This window comes from Sinocyclocheilus rhinocerous, unplaced genomic scaffold (genome assembly GCF_001515625.1).
Source record: "Sinocyclocheilus rhinocerous isolate Xijiao unplaced genomic scaffold, SAMN03320098_v1.1 scaffold1234, whole genome shotgun sequence".
In the NCBI taxonomy this organism is placed as follows: Eukaryota; Metazoa; Chordata; class Actinopteri; order Cypriniformes; family Cyprinidae; genus Sinocyclocheilus; species Sinocyclocheilus rhinocerous.
Window position 1 is genome coordinate 466,830 of NW_015656153.1, and position 23,391 is coordinate 490,220.

Here is a 23,391-nt window from a genome sequence, read left to right on the forward strand (position 1 = left end):
AATGGGGGGGGGGGGATACTAGTATTAGCATGTAAAACCCATCCTTCTCTCTTGCTTTTCCTTCACTGCTGCTGAGACGCACGCAACCGGCAGGGATTACCCACCGAATTTGATTGGCCGTTACACATGTCCGTCAATAATTCCGTGATTGTGATTGGTCGTCGAGATGTGTTTGGAAATGCTACTTCCGTTTACTTCTTCAGCACGTTGACGTCGGGTCGAAATTCACGATTAAAGGTTTTTGTTCTGTCTTGACAGTTACGTACTTGTAATTCATATACACCCATTTAGTCTGTTACCATTTTGTACACGCGACGCTGCATGTTGTTGTTCTTTTTATTGCTCAGGGATATTTATGGTTGTGCGTTAAAAAAAACTACGTACAACATCTTTAAAACCCAGTTTGTTGCGCATATAATAATATTTTGTTATTTCACTGTCTATTTGGTGTTCGACGTGTAAAATTTAGGTTAGGTCCGATTCTCACGTTTGTTGACCTGAATCAAGAACGCATGTTGGATGCATCAGTGGTCTGACATCCAAAGACAGGTAGATCCAGAGATATTAAAACGAACAAACACACTGTTGCATGCATGACAAATTCAATTACTTCTTTGGTTTTGTTTAGTTTACACAAAATTAAATGTATGTAATTTTTTTACAACAATTTACCCTTTTGGGGGAAAAAACATCTTAAATTAGTTTAGGTTTGCTGCTTTTAGTTAGTCTCCCAGCTTGGTAAGGCTGCTGAGTTAGCTGGATTTTAGGGGGTTTTAGGGACTTTGAAGACCAGCTTGACAAAGTAAAAGTGGTTTAAGTTGGTTATTTTTCAGCGGGGTAAGACTCAGGACAGGTGTATGTCAGATTGAGTTTACAGACTGTCCTAACTTGGCAGTTGTTGAAATCCAAACATCATTTGTTACAGGCTCAGCTTGTTAGGCAATGCAGACAGTGCTCAGACTGGCAGCAGTAGCGGTCCCTATGGGTTTGCTGCTCTCCAGAACCATGGCATGGATCTCTAGTGGCAAAACACATATAGAACTCATCACCCGCTTAAGAGGTTAGTAGATAGATAGTGATACAAAAACAATACTTACATGTTATTGTACATCTCAATACACAAATGTCATTTAATGGACATAGATTCAGTAGTAAAGAGTTTAATGTTGTCATTCTGTGACAGATCATGGAGTTATCCGCAGTGACAGAGTGTTTAATGCCATGCTTGCCACTGATAGAGGGATTTATTCCAGAGACCACCCTTATGCTGACTCTCCCCAGTCCATAGGTGAATTTCATACATCAGCAGGCATATTGGTTTGAATATATGAAGCAAACTGAAAAAAACAACAACAATGAAACCAGCTATTTTTCACTCACATTGTGTGTGTGTGTGTGTGTGTGTGTGTATTTTCTACAAAGGATACAAGGCTACAATCAGTGCCCCTCATATGGTAGGTCAGGCAAACACCTCTGAAATAGATGCTACTGTTATATTTAATATGCTATAATGAATGATTTGTTGTGTAGCATGCACATGCTCTTGAGGTCCTCAGTGACAAGTTAACAGAAGGAGCTTCAGCCTTGGATGTGGGTTCAGGAAGTGGATATCTCACTGCATGCTTTGCCAGAATGGTGAGTGCTGTGTTTTTTCAGCATTTCATGCATGTTTTTAATATATTTTTTTGTTTAAATGTGTATATACAGTATACATATATGTATATATAATTTTTTTTTTTTTTTTTGAATAAGCACTGTTCTTTTTTTAGCTTCTTTTTAACTTTTTATTTATCAAAGAATCCTGAAAAAAGTATCACAGGTCCCAAAACAATTAAGCAGCACAGCTGTTTCCAGCATTGATTATAAATCAGCATATTAGAATGATTTCTGAGGGATCATGTGACACTGAAGACTGGAGTAATGATGCTGAAAAAATTCAGCTTTGCTTCACAGGAATAAATTATATTTTAAAGTATATTAAAATAGAAAACTGTTATTTTAAATTGCAATAATATTTCACAAAATTATTTTTTTTTCTGTATTTTTGATCAAATAAATTCATTATGAGAATGAGCATAATAAACTTATTGAAAAAACACATTCTACACCAACGTGAACGATAATTCAAATTTTACAAAATAAACAAGAAGACACAAATCTAAAAATAAAGTTAAAATTATATACAGTAAAATCTAAACATCTGTCATCACATTTTTTGGATTCTTAAATTATTTTACATAATTATTTAATTTAATTATACTGATTCCTGTTGTATATATTTTGCTATGTTTATTCTACAGGTAGGGCCCTCTGGAAAAGTAGTGGGAATTGACCACATAGATGAGCTGGTTCAAGCCTCTGTGAAAAATGTCCAGGCGGACGATCCAGAATTGCTTGCCTTTGGACGAATTAAATTAGTGGGTGAGTGATTCAAATAATTTGTTAAAATAATTATTGTGTTTTTTTCTTGTACAATGAAGCACAAACATTCTCATCTGACCTGTTTATGACAACTTGTTTTTGTGAAATGTTATTTTTTCTCCCTTGCAGTGGGTGATGGACGGTTGGGTTATCCTGATGAAGCCCCCTATGATGCCATTCACATTGGAGCAGCAGCTCCTACACTCCCTAAAGCTGTATGCACATAATGAATAAGACTTAATTGTTGCTCACATAGCCTGCAGTAGTCTTATTTAAACATATGCATCAACAGCTCCTGGAACAGTTGAAACCAGGTGGGAGACTTGTTTTGCCTGTGGGCCCAGAGGGTGAAAGCCAAGTTCTGGAACAGTATGACCGTCAGAGCGATGGCACTTTCCTCAGGAAAGCGCTGATGGGTGTGGTTTACGTCCCACTGACAGACAAACACCGCCAGTGGCCAGGGTATGCATCCAGTCCTTATGAGATAAAGCAGAATAGAGTGATTTCTATTGCACTTGAGCTCATCACAACTGTGTGACTGTTGATTTGTTTCTCTTCCCAGTGATGAGCTCTGATTGCAGTATGGTTTCCCCTGCAGGAGATGGCGCTGGTGCTGTGGTTCAGAAAGCCCTTAGGGCTGAGGGAACGCCTCCCATCCCATCTCCACCTGCTGCCTAGCAACACACTCATCTCGATCATTCAGATTCTTGACTTAAAACTGAAGTTCAAATGCAGCGACTGCTAGAGGACTGAAACGAATGCTGTAATTTCTGAGGAGGTGTCTCTTCACATACTTAAACTGAGGGAGCAAGAACTTCCATATGTAAGACTTGTGATCTCAGTAGCTTCATAAGTGGCCATGTGTTCAGTTTTAACATACTATATAGCAAGAAGCAATCGAAATAGAGTACAGTTATATGTGGAAATGTAACTGCTACCGTGCTATGAATCATTTCAATGTCTCACTACTAAGTTATACGCCAAGGCTTAAATAAATGGGAAACAAAAATACTTTTAGCTAATGAAATAAAAAAATGAGTTAAAAAACGTATTCTCTTTTTTGTAGTCTGTGCATGGAGTCAGAATTTGAGTTGAAGTGTTGCTGTTGTCTAATCAACTGTGTAATTTAAGTTTGATTTTAATTAATCTGAAAAAATGTATATTAATCTACACATTAAATGTAGAATCATATGTTAATTGTGTACACAAATGTAAACATAATATAAGGCCTTGCGGTGTGTTTTTTTTAATCAAATTAATAAAGCTCAGTATACTATGATGTCGGATTTATGAACTACCTTAAACTATACATTTTTTTTATCCTTGCCAAGAAATATGAAATATATATAAATACATAGAAATGCATTAAAAGAAGTAGAAAAAAATTTAAATAAATGCACATATAACTTGTGAAGAGGTATGAGATTAATGGCCAGTGTCAGGAAAAAATATGACCTTTTTGTGGAAAAAAAGGTAAAAAATTAATTCACTTGTGTAAAGATTAAATGAGTTCAACAATAGCTATTATTGATTTACATGTGTTCAGTGTTCAGCAAATGTGCACATGAAAATAACTCAAAAATGTATCAGGTTACACAAAAAAAGGAAAGAAAACAGAGAAAAAAGAGAAGAAACAAAAAATTATACAAATACTTCTGTAATACACTTAATTAGGCCGACGAAAGTGTGTAGAATAAAAGTAGATACAAAACTTTAAACCACAAATAATTCGTAAACACATGACGTTATATGATGTCATCAACCCAAGACGGAAACAATTCTGTCACTGAGCCGCTGGATGGCATGGTTCGCGTGTGTGAAGGGGAAGGTAGCAGGTTTAAATGCGTTACTTTGCGTTGGAAAAAGAGAAAACAATCATTTTCTGAGACACTTGTATCGAGACACAAACGTGAGTGTTAAAACTCTGGGAACGCTACGGACAGCGCAAGTGTCCTTTATAACCTCGAACTTCTCAAAACAACAGCCCTACACTGCAGCGCACGCCATGGAGACTAAAGATGCCACAGTTGAAGAAGACAGCTGTAATACGGACAGCACTGTTAGAACAAACCGCGGTAAACGTAAAAACGAGGAGACAGATGAGGCAGCGAAACAAGGCAACCGCAAGAAGCAGAAGAAGTGCGGGAAACAGCTGCGTCCCGGAGAGCGGTACGTGCCTCCTCCACAGAAACGCAACCCGGGTGTGAGTTTCAGTCAAGAACATTTTGCGGAAACCTCCTACTATTTTGAAGGCGGTCTTCGCAAAGTGTATCCTTATTATTTTGATTTTACAACTTACTGTAAGGGACGCTGGATTGGTAAAACACTACTAGAGGTTTTTAAGAGTGAATTCCGGGCGGAGTCTCTGGATTACTACAACAAGGCAGTCAAAGAAGGGCGTATTAAATTGAATGACACGCCAGTGGATGACCTGAATATAATATTAAAGGTAAAACATCACGTGACAACACTCATTGACTGTCAGTTTATGTGTGCTGGTTTGTTTACTTGTCTTTTGCTCGTCTAGAACAATGACTTTATGAGGAACACAGTGCATCGTCATGAGCCCCCTGTAAATGGGAGGCCCTTGGAGGTTCTGGTGGATGATGGTGAAGTGGTGGTGGTGGATAAACCCGCCTCACTTCCTGTGCATCCCTGTGGCCGCTACCGTCACAATACTGTCATTTTCATTCTGGGAAAGGAGAAAGGCCTTAGTGGCCTCCACACAGTACATAGGCTGGATCGCCTCACCTCAGGTGTGCTGCTGTTTGCTCGTACACTCGAGGTCTCCAAAAAGCTGGATGCCATGGTTCGTGAGAGACAGGTAAGACAAACTTTATGAATGACACATTTGGTGTACAATCTTAAAAATTCTGCATTCTGTCAGTCACAGTTTGCAGTTGTTGAAATCTGCTTACAGTGGTAGTGTAAGGGGTACGCTGACCCACAGACTTATGGAGAACGGAGTATGTCGCTTTAAAAATAAAATGGAAAAAATCACTTATTCATTTAATAATAAAAAATAGAAATGTAAATGTATCACTTTTCAAATTAACAAATAAACAGACATTAAATTAAGTTTATTTAATTTGTTTAAATATGTTAAGTGTAATAATTGCAACAATTTAAATTGCACTTTTATAAAGCATTTAAAATTGCTTTTTTATTTTTTGGAAAATCAAGTAAAAACATGCCATTGGACAGTTCACACATGGAAGCAACCAACCAACTTTATACTGAATTTTACGACACATCCTCCATAAAACAAGGCATGACTGCTAGTATAATGTGTGGAGAAAGGTTGCAATATTTGAAATACATATGCTTCTCATAATACAGTTATGCTTACACAAATGTAACCTTGCAGACACATCTGTTTTATATGGTCGTTGATATCTTTATTTAGTTTAAATAAATATTACATATGTAAACTTTGACTTTGGGCTAAAATTTTCAAAAAACATTTGCCTGTGCATCAAAGAGACATGTCTTAAACTTGTTCCCACATAAACTACACATTTTTTTAACTTAACTGAAAAAATGGATAGAAAAGCATTTGGCAAAAGGATAAAGAAAATCAGTTGGAAAATGGGTTAAGAAAAGCAATTACACAATGCTTTTCTCCTAATTTTTTTAAAGGGGTCGTATGACGTTGCTAAAAAGAACATTATTTTGTGTATTTGGTGTAATGCAATGTGTTTATTCGGTTTAAGGTTCAAAAAACACATTATTTTCCACATACTGTACATTATTGTTTCTCCTCTATGCCCCGTTTTTGAGACTTTAGTCTTTGCAACTTTACAGATCTTCTTTATACACCAAGAGCTTGTAACACTCCAAAGAGAAAGAAAAAATTGAAATCGCATCAGATGACCCCTTTAAAACTTGCATTTAAATATCAGTTATTAATGTTTTGTTCCAATTAAATAACATTCTTAACATGAATTCAAGTTTTATTTGTGTATATATATATATATTTGTCTGTTTGAAAAGTGAATTATTAATGTATTATTTTGATGTTACATTTCACTACATTTTTAAATGTGAATGAAATAAATGGAAGAAAAATTGAATATTGTGGCCACAAATTAATAATCTGCTCCCACAACATAATTTATGGCCATATTTTATTAATTTATTTAACCTTTTTTCCCCCTGCATGTCATGTGGAGGTCTCCATACTAAAATACTTGCTAGAAATTACACAGTGCATGCAATCTCTAAAAGTCTGGAATTGTCAGACAAAGGTCTATAACATGTATTTAGAAAATAGATAAGGTGAATTTTCATTTTATGCCAATTTTAACTGTACTTTTCTTTTTCTCACAGTTAGAGAAGGAGTATGTGTGTCGTGTGGAAGGGCAGTTTCCAGAGGGTGAGGTGGTGTGTGAGGAACCCATCCTGGTAGTGTCCTTCCGCGTGGGCCTCTGTAGGGTGCATCCCAAAGGCAAAGAATCCCGTACAGTTTTCCAGAGACTAAGCTATAACGGGCGCTCTAGTGTAGTCCGCTGTCTGCCTCTCACAGGACGTACGCACCAGATTCGTGTTCATCTTCAGTTCCTTGGCTTTCCAATCCTCAATGATCCCATCTATGGGTCTTCTGCATGGGGTCCAAACAGAGCCAAAGGAGGGCTAGTGGGTATAAGTGATGAAGAGCTATTAGAAGCTCTTATAGAAGAGCATCGTTCAAAGGAGAGTCTGCACTTGTTGGATTTGCCTGAAGAAGAGGTCTCAGGAAAGCAAGAGCCGAAGAAAGAGTGTAGTGATGGTGCTCAAGAACACAATGACCAAATAACTACACCTGAGTCGAGTGGTGTTGCGTGTGATGACAATTCCTGTAAATTGACTCAGGAGGAAGTGAAGGCAGAAGGTAGTCAAGAACCTCACAAGAGCACATCTGCTGCTGAGATTGAGGGGGAGATGAATGGCGCTCATAAAGAAAAGGATTCAGTATCAGATGAAGCCTCCAGAACTGCAAAATCAAATGCTTTTGTCAGAGATAATTTATGTGGCGAGTGTAAAATTGTGCGACCTGACCCAATGGAGAAGGATTTGATTATGTACCTACATGCATTACGCTACAAAGGACCTGACTTTGAATACTCCACCCAAATGCCTGACTGGGCTAAAGAAGACTGGCTTCAGGATTAAACTAAAATCAGATGTATTCATGCATCATTTGTTACTTGATATTTCCACATGCGTTTACAACGATTGTTTTTTTTTTTTTAAATCTTCCTTTGATTACTGAATATATTCATTGTGAATTCAAAATGACTTTTTAATTTATTTTCATTTAAATGTTGAGGATTTCTTAGTACTGCGGTGTATTTCTTTTTTGTCAAAATTTTTTTTTAAATTCCTTATATTTGAAAAGGACACCATCCCATCTGACATGAACATACAGCAATAAAAGAGTTTTTTGTGGGAATAAAAAAAAAATCATGTTTTTTTTTTTATTATACTTTTCTTCTCCCCCCTCAAATAGTAGGTTAGAACAATTTTAATTAAAATGCCATGCAAATGCCATGTTATGCATATAAATGAAGCTGAGGTTTTTGATTGTCTAATGAAGTCTATTTTCAACCGGTTGTGAACTAAAAACCACTAAAGAAAGTCAGAAATAGATTACAGTATAACCTCAATTAAAAAATATTTTTATTTTTATTGAACTTCATCATAGTTTATCTTCAGACAACTTCAAATCTGACTTTATGCACAGGCTATCAACAACAGTAGTTCCACACCAGCAGGATTTATAATACAGCTGCATAATTTTAGGGAAAAAAAAAATTTTGGCACAAAAATCGTTCTTACATTTTGGCACTTTGTTTTTTAAGATGCTTTGACAATGTCAAGTACACATCCACTGGCCTTACTGAAGTAACATTAAATCAATCTGAATATAAAAAGGATGTTCTTTCTAGCAAAACATTTTGCAGTATAACTGACATTTGCTAAGATTCCAGTTTCATAAAGGATTGACATCTTTGTGCACATCACAAAACACCACTTTTTACATACAACCTTTTGCATTCTAAACAATGCGTATCTTTCAAATACATACCGAACATAGAGGTAACACTCACAGTCTTGTATAGGGTTCAAATGTGGTATTGCATTTTTTCATAAATCTTAGATATTAGTGAAACATGTCCACACACTGAAGCATTCAGATTAAAGAACATTGTTGCAATTGGCCTATATACTGATGGGCAGTCATTGTCATTGTCTTTTTTTAAAAGAGGTACTTCTATGGCTCTGTCAATAACAAAATTATCTTTCCTTACAGATTTTTTGAAAAGTTAAAAAATGTAATATTTTATCATAACATGCGATAAAATGTGTAAAACAGTAATAGCCACAGTAGCAGGCACATCTATGCCAAGTGTTCCTGGCATAAGTTGTGTAAAATTACTGTAGTGGATTATTTGAGTGCTTTTTAAGTGTATAATAATTAAAATTGTTTGGAGAACTTAACTGGTTGAGTCTAAAAAAAAACAGTAAAGAAATTGATAATGATTGTGACCTTTGCAAAGTTATGGAGTTTAGTTTAAAAAGCTCATGGCAAAAGATCAGGCACAATTGTTCTTTAAGTGTTAGTAAGTTTGCAGTTCAAGGCCCCTGAAGAAAGGCTTTTTCAAAGGCTATTGTGGGTGCACATTCAGTGTATATTTACATGACATGCAAGGAATCATGCTAAAAAAAAACAGACCTCTTAAATTTTTTATAAGCACTGTATACTTCCAAACAATTAAATGGTCTTTTTTTTTTAAATCTGGTATGCATTTTCAGACAGATTCAGAAATGTAATAATATGCTGCTGAGTACAAAAGTTAAGCCCAACATATAAAGTACTGGCCATGCTGTGGTTGTTTAGATTTGCTCAGTGTGTTGACAATATTGATCAGCTGCCACCTTCACCTTTTCCCTCCCTTTTTATCCAAACATCGGGCATATCAGGTTTGCTGTTGGGCAGTATCACTGGCACATCACTTTGTGTTGTCCTCAACCTACCAGACCCCGGGGAGGCAAGGTCATATACAGTCTCCTTCAAAGACAGACGTAAAGTGTCCCTCTTGCCGTTTAGGTGGCCAGGTTGTAACTCCTCCTCTATCTTAACAGCTTGAGGGACTAAGATAGTAGGTTCTACCTCACTTAAGCATGTCTCATTGGAGTCTTCGAGTCCCTCCATGAAGCTCTGAGACTGACATGACAAAAGCCGTTTGTGTAGATGACAGCTAGTGGCTTCATCTATTGAGAGTGACCTTTCATTGACAGTTTCCGTAGTCTGAGTGATCGTGATTTCTTCCATGCTAGAGGAAGACGACAAAGACCCGTTCCAAAGTTGAAGCCCGCCGCTCGACTGGCCTCGACATTTCTTGCACAAAACCTTCTCCTTAGATGCATCTTGTGAAGGGGCAACCACTGGACGCAACATGCTCTCTTTGTACGGAGATGAGGTCTGAAGTGCTGGAGGTGGATTGCAACCTTTAAGATGCCTGCTACACATTTCTGCGCTGTCAGCCTCAATGCTGACTCGATCATAGTCTTGCCTTGGACTAAGGCCACAGAACTGAATGTCATCAGAAAGGACAGAAGGCCTGTTGGACAACTTGCTGGTGCAAGTGCTATTCTCGAAGCTGTCGCTCAACTGGCAAGCAAGTGGCTGCAGTTCGTACTGTTCTGGCTCCCTTCCACCGACTGGTTGCCGCTTTCTATGGTGTTGCTGATTGGGGCAAAGAAAGCCTTCGCTTTCTTTATTAAAACTTCTTCGAACCCGAGAACCTGTGCCACAGCCAAATGCCCCATTAGCTGCGGGATTGGCGGTCCCGGGTTCTGTAGCCGAACAGGACGACAGTATATTTTCAGTGGCTTGCTTTGTAACACAAGGTAGGGTTATTCTCCCGCAGTTCTTCTGGGGTCCAAAGAAGCAGCACAGCGACTGGAAGAAGAAAGTGGCAAAGCCGCATGCAACACACTTCACAAGCAAAAGAAAGATCCCAAGCTTTCTGAAAAGCAATGCAGTTGCGGGTAACATAATAATGCCCACGCAAAAATACGCCCCAGCACCAGTAGCTACCGGGTAACCCATTCTCTTCAGGGAATGTGCAACCCTGCCCAGTCTGTCATTGTGTGGGGCCAGGCTGTATGAAATGCAATAATTGGCCACAAAGTCAACAGAAAGACCTGCAGCTGCTGAAATGAAGAGTGCTTCCACACCATTTAACTGCCATTCTAAGAGCACAAGGAGGCCAACAGTAGCAAACACACTACCTCCCACCGCAACGGACACGTAGACACTTAATGGAATATTCCATGTCGTTAGTAAGAGTAGTACAAATGTGAGAGCTACTGAAAAGCCTGCCACCTCCAAAGTCTCTGAACTTAAGCATTGCTGGAAGTCATATAATCCTAGTTGACTTACAAACCATCCTTTCTGCAGTCCCACTGGAGCCTTGGAGATTTCCCCATTAAACCACGATAAGATCTCTTGGTAGAACTGAGACATCCTGCTGAAGTTGAAGCTGTAAAGTTGTACAGTCTTGAATATTACAACAAGGGCAGTGATTCGACCCTCCGAGTCAAGCCTTAGGCCTCCGGCACTGGGTGAGTGCCCTTCTGCATGCTGCTCTGCCACCATCATGCTAAGGCACTGCTCGAAAACACTTGGGGGGTAAGGAAAGGGAATATTATTGCAGCAGAAGCTAAACGCGTCCTCGCTTTCGGAACAGCGACGTATAGAAACCCAGTGAATCAATTGTTCCACAAAACACACATTGTCTTCTACTGTTTCTTGGTCAGCTGATAATGGAGAATAGAAGCTCTGGTTTTGAATTTTTCCACACAGATCCCGCAACCACAGCTGGGCTTGGGGGCTGCTTATATTAAATCCTGGATCAAGAGCTAAAGATCCATTACTTTTTGGATCGAAGTGGTCACCATCATCTGATGGAATGACGCCCCAAATTAGAGTCAGCATCATGGGTTCATCTTCACCCTGTTTCATTCGCTCAAACATGAACTGGTGGCGATACTCAGCATCATATCTCTCAAAGGGATGACTGGAGCGGAACAGCTGAGTTGTTCTGCTGTCTGAAGTTGGCAGTTTCATGCCAGGGTCTATGCATGATATGTACGTTCCTCCGGCTGCAAGCACTGCAAACCAGCAGATCCATATATATCGGAATTTCACCACTCCACAAGGCAGGATCTTTAAAAAAAGCAGGTTTGATGTGTCCGAAAACCCTTGCCCTAACGTCCGAAGCTTCTGTCTCAAGGTAAACAGACAACGCTTTCTTGAACTTGTCTCCCAGAATCCACCCGTATTTTTGGAGCAGCAGGGCTTCCAAGCTGCCTTCGCGACAGGGTTTGAAGACAGCACAGCATAGCGTTCTTGCAAAATGAGGGTGCACGGAAGCCAAATGAGAGCAAATAATGTGTTGATTAATGAGGCACTGCCAAGATATACAGCGTAGCATCTCACGGCAGTGATGCTGCTTATGTAGCCTGAGTAAAAGGTGATGCTAGATGTCAGACCCGACACTAATATCAAGTATCCCATTTCCTGTAAAACCCTGTTCATTCTCTTCTCAGGGACAGCTGGAGGATTGTGGCTCAGCTGCAGTTTCCAGAAATCAACAAAAGTCAGGGCTTGATTGAGACAGTTTCCCAAAAGCACAAGGACTGATGCAAGATTGATGAGTGGAAAAAATGTCAAGCGAAATGCAACTTTGTAGAAAAAATATGAGGTGGAAAGTGATAATATGACAGCAACCAGTGACATTGCTGCTATAAATAGTGATTTGAGATATAGTCCCATTGTGAACAAAAGTGCAAGAGCTGCAAGAACAGGATAGACAGAGTCCCGTGCCAAGTAATACTTGAAAAGCTTTTGTTTAATTCCCAAATCCATTCCTGTTATGGTGGTGTTATTGTATGTGAGTTCATGACCCTCTAAATGGTCCAAATAAATTTTCATGAGTGGATCTCCTTTTTTCACTGGTAGAAATACAATGCTATATTTTAGGGACGGAACCTTGTATTCAACCGTCTGTGGCCCCAGAAAGTCTTTGTCCACAAGGTAATGGAGAATCTGGAAGATGCTTGACAGTTTACAGCGGTGTGGAACGGATGCACAGCGGCCAAATTTACTCCTCTCAATACATGATGCAACCAGGCTTCCATCATGATAGTAAGGGGCACAGAATCTGAGCAGGCTAAGGCTTTCAGATACCTGCTGTGCAGTCAGACTAAAGCAGGAAGAAACGTTGTTAAGAAGAGCCAAGTAGTTTCCCAGAGACCAACTTGGACAGCACTCATTCTTTACCATGGAGCCGTATAACTCTGATCTGACCTGGCAAAGTTGATCAAATTGTGTCCCAGAACAGATCTAAAATGAGTAATAAAAAATTGCATTTTTCAGCAAAAATATTTCAATTATAAAACAGTTGTACTGCTTTCAGTTTTCATGCTTATTCATCTCATTAGATTTTGTAGGTATTTGTACACAAAGTTTTTTGTATGTTTGGATATATGCAGACAAATACTATATATACATATTGACAGCCCCTAAAATGTACAGGAACCAAAAAAATCTTAACAAATCTGTAATATTTATATTAGAAATATATTTTTATTGATTATTTATGTACGTCTCTACAAATTGTTTATATGAAAAATGCTTTTAGATGCATTTTAGATGTTGTCAATGTGTTAACAGTGGTTCAATGCAGAAGAACTGTACGTGTGCCAGAACCAAAATTTATGTACAAATATCTATAATCACTAATGAGATCACAGTGAATTCTCTAATATCTGAATCTGATTATTAATGAATAGATTCTATCAGATATATCCATCAAAACACTGCCTTTAACAAGTTCTTAAGAATATCATGCCCTTTTGGGAAAATATAGTCCTTGTTTTACCTGTGACTGTTCCATCTGGCACATGGAGTAAATTGCCTTTAGACTCCAGAGACTGGCAGAGTTTCCAGAGCGGAAGACCAGCTGAGCATAGCGCTCTCCTACAGGACCACACGTTTGGTGATAGAAAACAATATAAAACATGCTGTGCTCCATTTACTGATTTATTAGATTTGGAAATACCTGATAATACGTAAGTAAAATCTCACCTGGGGCATTACAAAAAAAGTTGTGCTCAGTGTAATCTCTGTGCAACATTCTTCTTGATCGTTCTCTTGATTGAGGTTCAGATTTAACTGTGTCTTCTCTGTAAGACAAACGGGATTTTTTCAATACAAACACAGCATACAATCCTTTAGTAATAAAAGCAACAGTCTGATTTAGTGAAATGATGAGTGGTAGAAATTATATTTGAAAGCATTTTTAGTATCATACGAAATACCCTGCTATTCTTTCTGTGAGTTGCCATGGAAATGGGGACAGTGATTTTCCAGGTCCAGTGTTTTGCTGTAACCTCATCCACGTTGCTAGCCGGATACTTATGTCTGTTCCACGAGGTTCAAATCCCTGTGAAGTCCGATCAAAGACATGAACGGTGAGAAGAAACTCTTTGAAGTCATTATAAAAATAAATTTAAGTCATTTGAGAGGCTAATTTACAATTCTAATGATGAAAGGCCACCGCTGGTCACTTTATTTTCAGAAATGTATTCATAGGCACAAGCCTATTTCTGCCTCAGAGTAAAAAAAAAAAAATTCACAATTTCAGCATTATTACTTGTAAAGACTTTATTTCTCTTAGGTGTAAAGCCCATTTCCCCCATTAAATAAAACGTTTGTCATAAATTCACAATTGTGAGTTAACATCTCACAATTCTGAGTTTATATCTCACAAATCAATTTTTTTTTCCTCAAGTCAGAATTGTGAGGAAAAAAGGTCACAGTTATCTGAGGGCAGAAACGGGGCTTCCATAGTAATCCTATGTTGCAAATCTCACAATTGTGACACTTTTTCCAAACTGTAACTTTTTATCTCACAATGTGAGTTTATCTGTTATTTTGAACTTGATCTTACAATTTATTTTATTTTTTTACTTATTTTTACATCACTTTTAGTATATGCTTCATTTACTTTTTTTTTTGTAGTACAAACAGATGCATAAACATGAAGCATTAAACGGATAGTTCACCCAAAAATGAAAATTCTCTCATTAATTATTTTTTTTGATGAAATCCGAGAGTTTTTTGACCCTCCAATGACGCACGTGATGTCATCGAGAAGGCGGAACCAGCTATTGACTTCCGAAAACAAGAGTAAACATTGCTGAAGCACTTCCGCTATAGTTTGCCAGCATTTTTCTTTCTTTTTCTGTTGTGGTAGTCCCTCGATGACACATCATACAGGCAGGAGTACTGTTGCCACAGCTCCACGAACCTTTCCTTCATCTCATAATTCCACCTAGCAGCACCATCATCTCTCTTTCGTTTTGCCATGTTTGAAACCTGTGTATGAAAGAGCTTCTGTGCTGCTATTGGTCAACGTCATCAATGTGACAGAACTCGTCGTGGACGACGGAAAAAAAATTAAACATGCTAGTCTTTCTGTCGTGATGTCGTGAAGCATCGCAGACGCGGAATCGGTTGTCGTCCACTATGACACACTACACGTGCTGAAACGATGGAATCTTGCGTCCCGACGCCCATTGTCGTTTATGATTCCCCACGAGTCACGACACCCTACGTCAAGCAAATCGTGGCAAAATCGGGCTAAAATCATGTAGTCTGAACCGGGCATTACGGGTTTGGAGCGACATTTTTGGGTGAACTATCCCTTTAAACTTCATTATTTAGCACATATATTACAGAGATGCAGATACTCACCAGCAAAGGGTCAGAGAAGTCTGGCAGAGGACCAGTCAAAATCCCAGCAAGGGAACAGGCAAACAGAACTACTGTACATGAGATGAGTACAGTCATCGGGTACTGAACTATAACCTGGGAATAGCTGTAAAATCAATGGTGTTCATATGAACTGGTGTTAATTTGTTCACATTAACTTATATTATACTGCTGGTATTCGCCACACTGCATTTACATGCACTTTTTGCTTAGTATTTGAATGCTTCTTCCGAATTCCTCTAAATATACTACTGAACATAAGACTATGTTAATGTGCACTACTGTATTACTGTAAATAATAATCTTAATAATGAATTTCATGTGATTGTTATATAAACAAATAAATATGATCATAAGTTGCTATAAAAGCATCTCACCTCCATGGTATCCTATGCAAGCCATCATTCCTACTGAGCAGACAGACATAGTGATTAACATAATTAAATGTTTACAATCAACTAGATATATGTCCATTACAATGATATTTATAATAAAAAGAGTCCGGACCTCACTGTCACCATGTGACGCTGTACAGGCTTGTGGTTACTGCCATCATGAGATTCATGAAGCCAATGGCACTGTGTTTTATTGTGACACGAAGGCAGGCGTGGTGGACTGCAGCTATGGACAGTCTTCACAGGACTGGCTGAACAGTCTGCCTTATGGTAAGCGTTCATTTGACCTGGACAGACATTGCTTTGATTCGACTGCTGGTGACCACAGCAGGGGCATCGTTTGCGTTGTGGTGAATGATAGCCAGAGCCCTGCGATACTTGATGGTGGAGCTGAGTAGAGAAGTGAGACTTGAGCGGACTGCTGCTGTCGGCTTGGTTCTCCTCTATCTTGACCGGACACGTCTGAGATTCTGTGCTGTCACTGTCTGGAGGATACAGCGAAACCTCAGGGATTTCACTGTAAATAAAAGAGTCACATGATATATCAATCATCAAATGTTTTCAGTCTATTCCGTAGCTACTTTCACACCACTTCATTTTAGAAAAAAGCAAGTCGCATTAATTATGTTGAAGTGAAGAAATCAAGACCTGTCAATATTTTGCAATGAACCAAGTAGAACTGTTTCAAGAACAGCCTTGAATAAATCACTCACTGAATGATTGATTCAACAATCCAGTTGAGTCATTTTGGGAAATTAATTTTTTTCACTTCACTAAATGTCAGTTCATAACTTTGTGCTTCACTACATTTCAGGAAAAAAACATGCTGTTCCTAGTTACGTGATGAAATCGAAACCTGCTCCGAGATGCAATTGTGATGTCAGGTTTGTATTGAATTATTCTTTTGAACTGATTCTTATGAAACGTCTGAACTGGTTTACAAATGAACTGACTGAGTTGTCTAGCTAAGAGTGATCAGATGACAGAATTAGTCATTTCTGATGTAAATAATAAAAGAATTTGACAGATGAGGCGAAAAGTTACTATAATTACGTATTTTGGTATAATAAATTGTAAATGGAAATCATATTTAGGTTATGATTGACTGTAAGTTGTTTATGTGCCAAGCGTAAAAGGGTTGTTATTTAATTGCTGATGGTGTTTATGCATATAGTCATGCATACTGCATTTAACCGCTGCATTTTGCTGTTGATTTCACGTGTTTGCACACACACTTTCAATTTCCATGCACTGAATGTCTGAATCCATCATACTGACCAACAAATAAAATTAGTTTGAAGGGATAGTTCATTCAAAAATGAAAATTCTGTCATTAATTACTCACCCTCATGTCGTTCCAAACTTGTAAGACCTTCGTTCATCTTCGGAACATAAATTAAGATATTATTTATTAAATCCGAGAGCAAAAGCTACAAGAATACTTTTTGTGCAGTTATTTTTGTTTTCTTTGCACACAAAAAGTATTCTGGTAGCTTCATAAAATTAAGCTTAAACCACTGATGTCACATGGACTATTTTAACGATGTCCTTGCTACCTTTCTGGGCCTTGAACGTGTCAGTTCTGTTGCTGTCCATGGAGGGTCAGAAAGCTCTCGGATTGCATCAAAAATATCTTAATTTGTGTTCCAAAGATGAATGGAGGTCTTACGAGTTTGGAGCGACATGAGGGTGAGTAATAATGAGAGGTTATTTTTGGGTGAACTATCCCTTTAAAGATCTTGTATTTAATTTTGTGATATAAAATAATTAGCTGTCCCACTTTTTTAAAAGCTTATGGTTGTCTTGTTTTCTCTGAACAATATGCCTCTAACATATAGTTTATTTCTGCCAGGAAATGGCCTATAGAGAATTTTTGAGTGCACAGCTGAGTTGCTGGCAACATACTGTATATTAGATTAGCAATGATGTCTAAAAAATGTATCAGCGAAATGCTCGAAGGCCCAGTTAGGTCAAGAGGGAGGGACTCCATCAGCTTACTCTGTCAACCTCATAAAAGCCTGTTCAGATGAGAGAAAAAGGCTCATTAGTGCTTATAACTCAACTGCTCTGGAAGTAAATATGAGAGTGGGACAACTCCTTAAAATGTACTGCTAAATAATGTGTATATCACCATGAAGAATCAGAGCTTAATATTCAGTATTCATGTTTTCATTATTCAGTCAATCCACAATACTAATAATACCATTTATGACTCTTTATGGGGTACCTTTACATTTTACTATGCTGAAATGTTAAAATATGCTATCAGCTTACTGAGTTCAGGACAGGTCAAATAATGTGTCATAATATAAAAAAAATTTCTGTTTACCACATTTCAACTATAAAGTTTGCAGGTTTGGTGCAAGAAAACATTTCAACTACTCTCTTAGACATTAACAGGTCCTAATAACAATGAAATCATAAGCTTTTAACAAGCTTGTTTTTACACAGATGTACTGCTGACTCTTAAGTATTACCAAGGTGACAAGCTATGCAAACACTGGCACACATGACTGCTGTAAATGTGTTCAAGAAACAAATAAGCTGTCTTTTTTGGATTCTTTAGATGTGCAAAACAGGGTCTCTTAATTTGCTTCCTTGTGTGAGATTTGCAGAGGTGTACTGTACAAACACTGTAGCCTGCATTTTACTGACAGACAGCTTATATAAATATAAAACATGGCAATCTTCGCTGTGGATCAATTGCTAAACACAGAGCTGCAAAAATAGCATCAGGAAATTTGATAATGCAATCTAATGTATGATGAACCCATTATTGTAATCAGATATAATAAAGTTTTGCTACATTACAAGAGTGTGCTTGTTCCCATTACAAGGCTTTCTGAATAATTTCTACATAATTTTGTTAAATTTCTATATATGTTATCAAAAGCTCAGCAACAACAGGCATAATTTTCCTGCAATGACCCTTCAGCATCTGATGGAGCTCATGGGTTTTGATTGTGTGCATGCTGCAGATGTTTTGACGGTTATCAAAAGGAACACATGCTTAATTTGATTTGACAGCTCTGCAGCTGGTACGCCGTGTCAGGCGGTCTGCGCTGCCAGAACTCAGAGGTGATTGTTGTGGCCTGTCAGACTGTAAGCGTGAAATCAGTTCATTTTTTCAGCATCAGACAATGAAAAACACCATATTTACTGATGAGATCCCATCCTGAACCCAGCAATGACTCGAGGATAAGGAAAACTGAGCTTAATGGATATGACTGTAATTTCCAGAGCGAATTTGCTCATAAAATGCCCTATTTAACTATAGTCAGCTTAAATATTTACTGGAGCAAGCATAAATATTTACTAAATACCTAATTTGTTTGCTCCCTTTGCACCAATTTGTATGTGCATATAAATAAGATTCTGCAGTTACATTGCTCAGTTCATATTCACATCTCCCATAAGCTTTTTTACTCAGTGGATCTTGTATGGTAGGAGTCATGATCTGGAATAAATGCCTGGAATGTAACAGAAACGGAATTGATTGAACAGATGCCCTCACAGCATTTCAGTGGATATCAGCCATGGTGGCTGGCAAACACTGACTAATACCATGTAGTATAATGCACACTTACACTGCTTGAGATTTACTTCAGGCCACTGATACCCATGGTGACTCAGTCCTGATCAAAAATAATTGGACCGATTCACAAGGGTGAATCAAGTGACACTGCTCATAGGCGCATCTTATTGCACCAAATTGCAAAGCAGCTGCCTTTAAGCATAAAATGTAATAATCAATGAATAATCTCTTTTTCATAAATTAAACTTTCTGCACTATAAAACGTGGTAACCTGCAATTGTTACCTTACAGAGCTTTTTTTTTTTTTTACCTGATTTAACCCATAAAAATGAGTTTTGTTGGTATAAAATAATGTATTTAGGTTGATTCAGTCATGCTAAATACTTTTTTATTTGAATAAAACCAGGTAATTTAGATGTTACCTTTTTTCAGTGTATGAACACATGCAGACTAAATTAAACTATAATTAACTGTCATCTCAATAGCGTAATTCTTAACCAAAAGATTCAGATTAATGTCTTTGCAACCAGACTGTAACATCTCCCAGGCTTGTTTGTGATAGTTTTGGGAGATGAAGCACTTGCTTTTGTGTGTAGGATACGTGCAGCCATTTTAAGTAACATAAACAACTGATAATAACATGGAACAAAACCTTTGATTAACAAATCAAAGGCTGGTAAGAGGGGCCCACGTGTGCGCATCGCACTGGAATATAAAGACAAGGCTTCTCCTGAGAGGGTCATACTCAGACATGAGTCACTGCAGCTTCAGCTGGATCTTCTCCACCAAATCTGGAGAACACATCTCACCATCTGCTCAGCGGTACTTTGATCTACAGACAGATTTCGTCATTAAAGATAATCATCATCGATACAGAACAGGGAATCTACACCTAGTTGTGCTGAAGCAAAATGTCTCAGTCAGAGTAGCAGATGAGCCCTGTGATTAACATTCTCAGAGTCAATCGTCTAACACCTCCATTTAGAGTCCTAGATCCATGTGTAGTTCATTATTAGAATTACTCCAGACAAAAAGAAACATGCCTGACTAATGAGCTAAAAGATTTCCTCTTTTTTGTTTTGCCATCCATTAAAAGAAGTGTAAAAGTGAAATATTTCTCAAGTGCCACTCTGAATAGCAAGTGTACTGTAGATAGGTACTATAGGTTGTAAAGATTGTCTGCATTTTTATAAATGACGTAAAAAATGCTAATGCTAATAACTTGCATCCAAAAACATCAAGATTGTCTTCAGATCAGAGGTCACAATGGTATACACATAGATAACAGCAATAAAAAAATAGTACACTAATATCTCACTTTAAAGCAGTCCATTCTGTTAGATACAATTATAGATACATTTCTGACCTTTTAAGCATTCTATACATTTTCTCATAATTAGGCGAATTTTGATGACCAGAGCATATTTATCATATGGCGTACCCTAGAAATACTTCCTTAATTTTACTATTCAAAATGACTTTTTATCAAGTATGTACTGCATAACAGGAATGATTTATCTTTGTTTAGCCTAATAATATAAAGAATGACTCACGTGATGTGCTTCTTATATTTTTAAGTTAAATTTGCAAGTGGCAAATTTCGCTGCAGAACATTATTTTGTCATACATTGCAAGAATTTAAAGAATATTTCCCACGTGTCCTTTTGAATGTCAGATGTACTGTAGGTCAAATATCAATTAACATGGAGTTTGCCCTAGAAATTCATTCATAGGCTTGTGACCAAACACATCAACTGATCAGCGTCAAGATCAGCGTTCATGTCAGTTTATGGATAACATCACGACAAACCCAACAAATTATAGTATTTCGTAGTATTTATTCCCTCGTGATCTCCTTGTACTTTCAAAATACTATTCGGTTGTTACCCTCAGAGAATAGTATTTTTCGCTTGTAAACAAAAGCCAAGTGGGTCTGATATTGGGAAACCTTAAAAGCGGCACGATCGTTATTCCTGTTTATTCGCAAAAACAACCATTTAAATGACTTACGTTCACTCACAAACACACTTGCTCCAACAATTAGCCTTATAAGCCCCGCCATCCACGTACCTCTGAGGTGCTTCCTGAGAAGATCCCTCTGTCGTGGATGAATCTGTGATTTCAGCATCATCGCGCTCTCTAGAAATGGACACGGTGTCCATGGTTTAGTGAATGTAATTTCCGACTGTCCCTATCCAATGTGTAATTCTGAGCAGAATGCAATCGAAGCAGGTTGTGGTCGTGCTGTGGAAGGCAAAGCCTGCGTTAGTGAGTGTATGGAGGCTGCTTCATCGTGGCGCTGTGATCTGAGGTGTTGACAGTGAGTTGAGCGCGCGCTGTTCTCCCGAGGGTGGTGCTGGAGAACAAAACCACTTCGCCTTAACACTGCAAGGGTGTGTAGCCAAAGACACAGCGAAATTGGAAATGATCTGGTATTCTTTTCAGTCAAATGACAAGAAGCTGCAATGGTTTGCTGCATACAGTGCAATACGTTCTTGACGGTTCTAATTTGGCTAATGAAATGGAATAGACTGCGGCTAGTTTGTCACATGAACGGGCTAAATTTAATTAACTCAAAGTCAAAGGTCCAATTACACAAATTTGCTTCTTGGAGTACTTATGTAGCCTATGTTTTATCCAAGGTGGTTTCAAAAATCTAGTTCAAACCCTCCTAATTTTTTATTTTTGTAAATTCTAAACTTGCAAAATCTTGTTTTGTCCTGTTTTTATTTTTGTATTATTATTAATTTATTTTTTTTATTTTTTTGCAAAAACAAGCAAACACATACACTCTAAAAAATGCTGGGTTGTTTCAACCCAACTTTGGGTCAAATATGGACTAACCCCACTTTTGGGTTAAAATTTGAATGTAAAAATTTAACCCAACAGCTGGGTTAGTCCATATTTGACCCAAAGTTGGGTTGAAACAACCCAGCATTTTTTAGAGTGTAGGCTACCAGCACACACTGGACAAGAGTCAATCATATAACATATAATACAGTTTGATTTCCATGAGAGCTGTTCTCAGGACAAGGGTATTTACTATTATTTTTGTATTAATTAACCTACATTTTGTTTTATTTTTTCCATTTACATTTCTTGAAATGCACAGAATTATGAAGAAAAGCCTATAAAATGCTGATTCCCATTCTGATGTGACATTCCCATATAGTGTGACAACATACCTGGCTATTAGGGCATATTGTCACACAAGAGCAAAGCAGTAAACTATGTCTTTTTCATGGCCAATAAAGGTGGAACAGTTTCTGTTGTTTCTGACACTTAAAAAGCTACAAATGATCTTGGTTGCAAAGAGTGATTGGTCCAGGAGATCCTGATAAACATAACAGATATAGACATGTCATTCAACTGAGAAAAACAACATTATTTTACATTGTTATGAGCTTTATGTTTGACACTAGTTGGGCAGTAGAGAAACATCATACACATTTATACAAATGAGCTGTGATAAGACTACATACTGAAAGTCATTATAAATTTAAATGGTGCTGACTTGATTTATTATTTATCATTCTAACTCACTATTCTCTACAGACAATGTGCTAGAAAAAGACTTTTTCTCACGTGCCTTAACCCAGCGAGCTTTGACATGATGTGTTAGCCTACAGTGCAGTTGCCTCTGCAATCCATTCGAGCATGTTTGCTTCAGATCATGGGTGTTTCTGTATTGGCACTTAGAGTAATCTATAGTGACACATTTCTCTCAGAGAGTGTTGGTGTGAGCTACATCATTGTTTTATTTCCTCAGTGTATTTCAAGACAGAAAGACACATTTCCTTAATAAAATAGCAGTGAGAAAATGCTCCCAGTGGCAAGAGATGTATGTGTGAAATAATGTACTGAAAACATTTCTATTTTTTTTGTGTTTCTAAACTGTTTGGTTTCAAAATAATGTGTACCAGAAGGATATGATTGGTGTAAGTGTCACTGTGTGTGTTTACACACATTATTCCAACAATGGTTTTATAGTTATAAAAATGCTTTCAATAATACTGAAACTATAGGTCACAAATATTATTTCACACTTCATCAGATGGTGTAGAGAGGAGGAAATCACTCTCTGTCTTAAAACTACTTTAACAAACATCAGTATGTTTTGGGATTTACACCTTCTCTTGCGCCTTGAAATGAATGAGAGTCTTTGTGACGAAATCTATTCTCACAGGAGACGGATGTTAATGTCAATTGTAAGC

The 23,391-nt window shown here is 37.8% G+C and overlaps 3 protein-coding genes across 7 annotated transcripts; 2 read left to right on the forward strand and 1 right to left on the reverse strand.

The window, feature by feature from the left end:
• The first annotated feature begins 154 nt into the window (after positions 1-154).
• Positions 155-3,602, forward strand: LOC107719513 (protein-L-isoaspartate(D-aspartate) O-methyltransferase-like). Of its 4 annotated transcripts, none has more exons than XM_016526930.1 (10): positions 156-237; positions 470-549; positions 926-1,060; positions 1,184-1,288; positions 1,423-1,454; positions 1,531-1,635; positions 2,301-2,421; positions 2,551-2,636; positions 2,714-2,883; positions 3,020-3,597. In XM_016526930.1, exons 3-10 carry the CDS (start codon positions 943-945, stop codon positions 3,054-3,056), a joined length of 774 nt encoding a protein of 257 aa, XP_016382416.1. In that variant the 5' UTR covers positions 156-237; positions 470-549; positions 926-942; the 3' UTR covers positions 3,057-3,597. The 4 variants fall into 4 exon arrangements, with proteins under 4 accessions (XP_016382419.1, XP_016382416.1, XP_016382420.1 ...); XM_016526932.1 differs by having other exon boundaries at positions 181-257; positions 3,020-3,598; XM_016526933.1 differs by lacking the exon at positions 470-549 and having other exon boundaries at positions 155-237; positions 3,020-3,602.
• Positions 3,603-4,156: 554 nt separating this feature from the next.
• Positions 4,157-7,852, forward strand: LOC107719462 (RNA pseudouridylate synthase domain-containing protein 2-like). Its single transcript, XM_016526871.1, has 3 exons — positions 4,157-4,870; positions 4,949-5,245; positions 6,751-7,852. The coding sequence occupies exons 1-3, from the start codon at positions 4,220-4,222 to the stop codon at positions 7,570-7,572; spliced, it is 1,770 nt and encodes a 589-aa protein (XP_016382357.1). The 5' UTR covers positions 4,157-4,219; the 3' UTR covers positions 7,573-7,852.
• A 1,345-nt stretch (positions 7,853-9,197) lies between these two features.
• On the reverse strand, positions 9,198-21,550 carry disp2 (dispatched RND transporter family member 2). Of its 2 annotated transcripts, none has more exons than XM_016526870.1 (8): positions 21,248-21,550; positions 15,755-16,159; positions 15,625-15,654; positions 15,230-15,353; positions 13,792-13,916; positions 13,559-13,656; positions 13,353-13,450; positions 9,198-12,814 (listed from the first exon to the last, which is right to left on the reverse strand). In XM_016526870.1, exons 1-8 carry the CDS (start codon positions 21,337-21,339, stop codon positions 9,329-9,331), a joined length of 4,458 nt encoding a protein of 1,485 aa, XP_016382356.1. In that variant the 5' UTR covers positions 21,340-21,550; the 3' UTR covers positions 9,198-9,328. The 2 variants fall into 2 exon arrangements, with proteins under 2 accessions (XP_016382356.1, XP_016382355.1); XM_016526869.1 differs by having other exon boundaries at positions 15,625-15,657.
• Between the last annotated feature and the right edge of the window lie 1,841 nt (positions 21,551-23,391).

Excerpts from the sequence above, each read along its gene's own strand:
- disp2 (XM_016526869.1), bottom strand. The coding sequence starts at position 21,339 with ATGGACACCGTGTCCATTTCTAGAGAGCGCGATGATGCTGAAATCACA. Across the intron at positions 16,160-21,247 it reads TCTCAGGAAGCACCTCAGAG|TGAAATCCCTGAGGTTTCGC; the intron begins GTACGTGGATGG and ends TTTTATTTACAG. Across the intron at positions 13,451-13,558 it reads CTTTTTTTGTAATGCCCCAG|GAGAGCGCTATGCTCAGCTG; the intron begins GTGAGATTTTAC and ends GTGGTCCTGTAG.
- LOC107719513 (XM_016526933.1), top strand. The coding sequence starts at position 943 with ATGCAGACAGTGCTCAGACTGGCAGCAGTAGCGGTCCCTATGGGTTTG. Across the intron at positions 1,636-2,300 it reads CTGCATGCTTTGCCAGAATG|GTAGGGCCCTCTGGAAAAGT; the intron begins GTGAGTGCTGTG and ends TTTATTCTACAG. Across the intron at positions 2,422-2,550 it reads TGGACGAATTAAATTAGTGG|TGGGTGATGGACGGTTGGGT; the intron begins GTGAGTGATTCA and ends TCTCCCTTGCAG.
- LOC107719462 (XM_016526871.1), top strand. The coding sequence starts at position 4,220 with ATGGCATGGTTCGCGTGTGTGAAGGGGAAGGTAGCAGGTTTAAATGCG. Across the intron at positions 4,871-4,948 it reads ACCTGAATATAATATTAAAG|AACAATGACTTTATGAGGAA; the intron begins GTAAAACATCAC and ends TTGCTCGTCTAG. Across the intron at positions 5,246-6,750 it reads CCATGGTTCGTGAGAGACAG|TTAGAGAAGGAGTATGTGTG; the intron begins GTAAGACAAACT and ends TTTTTCTCACAG.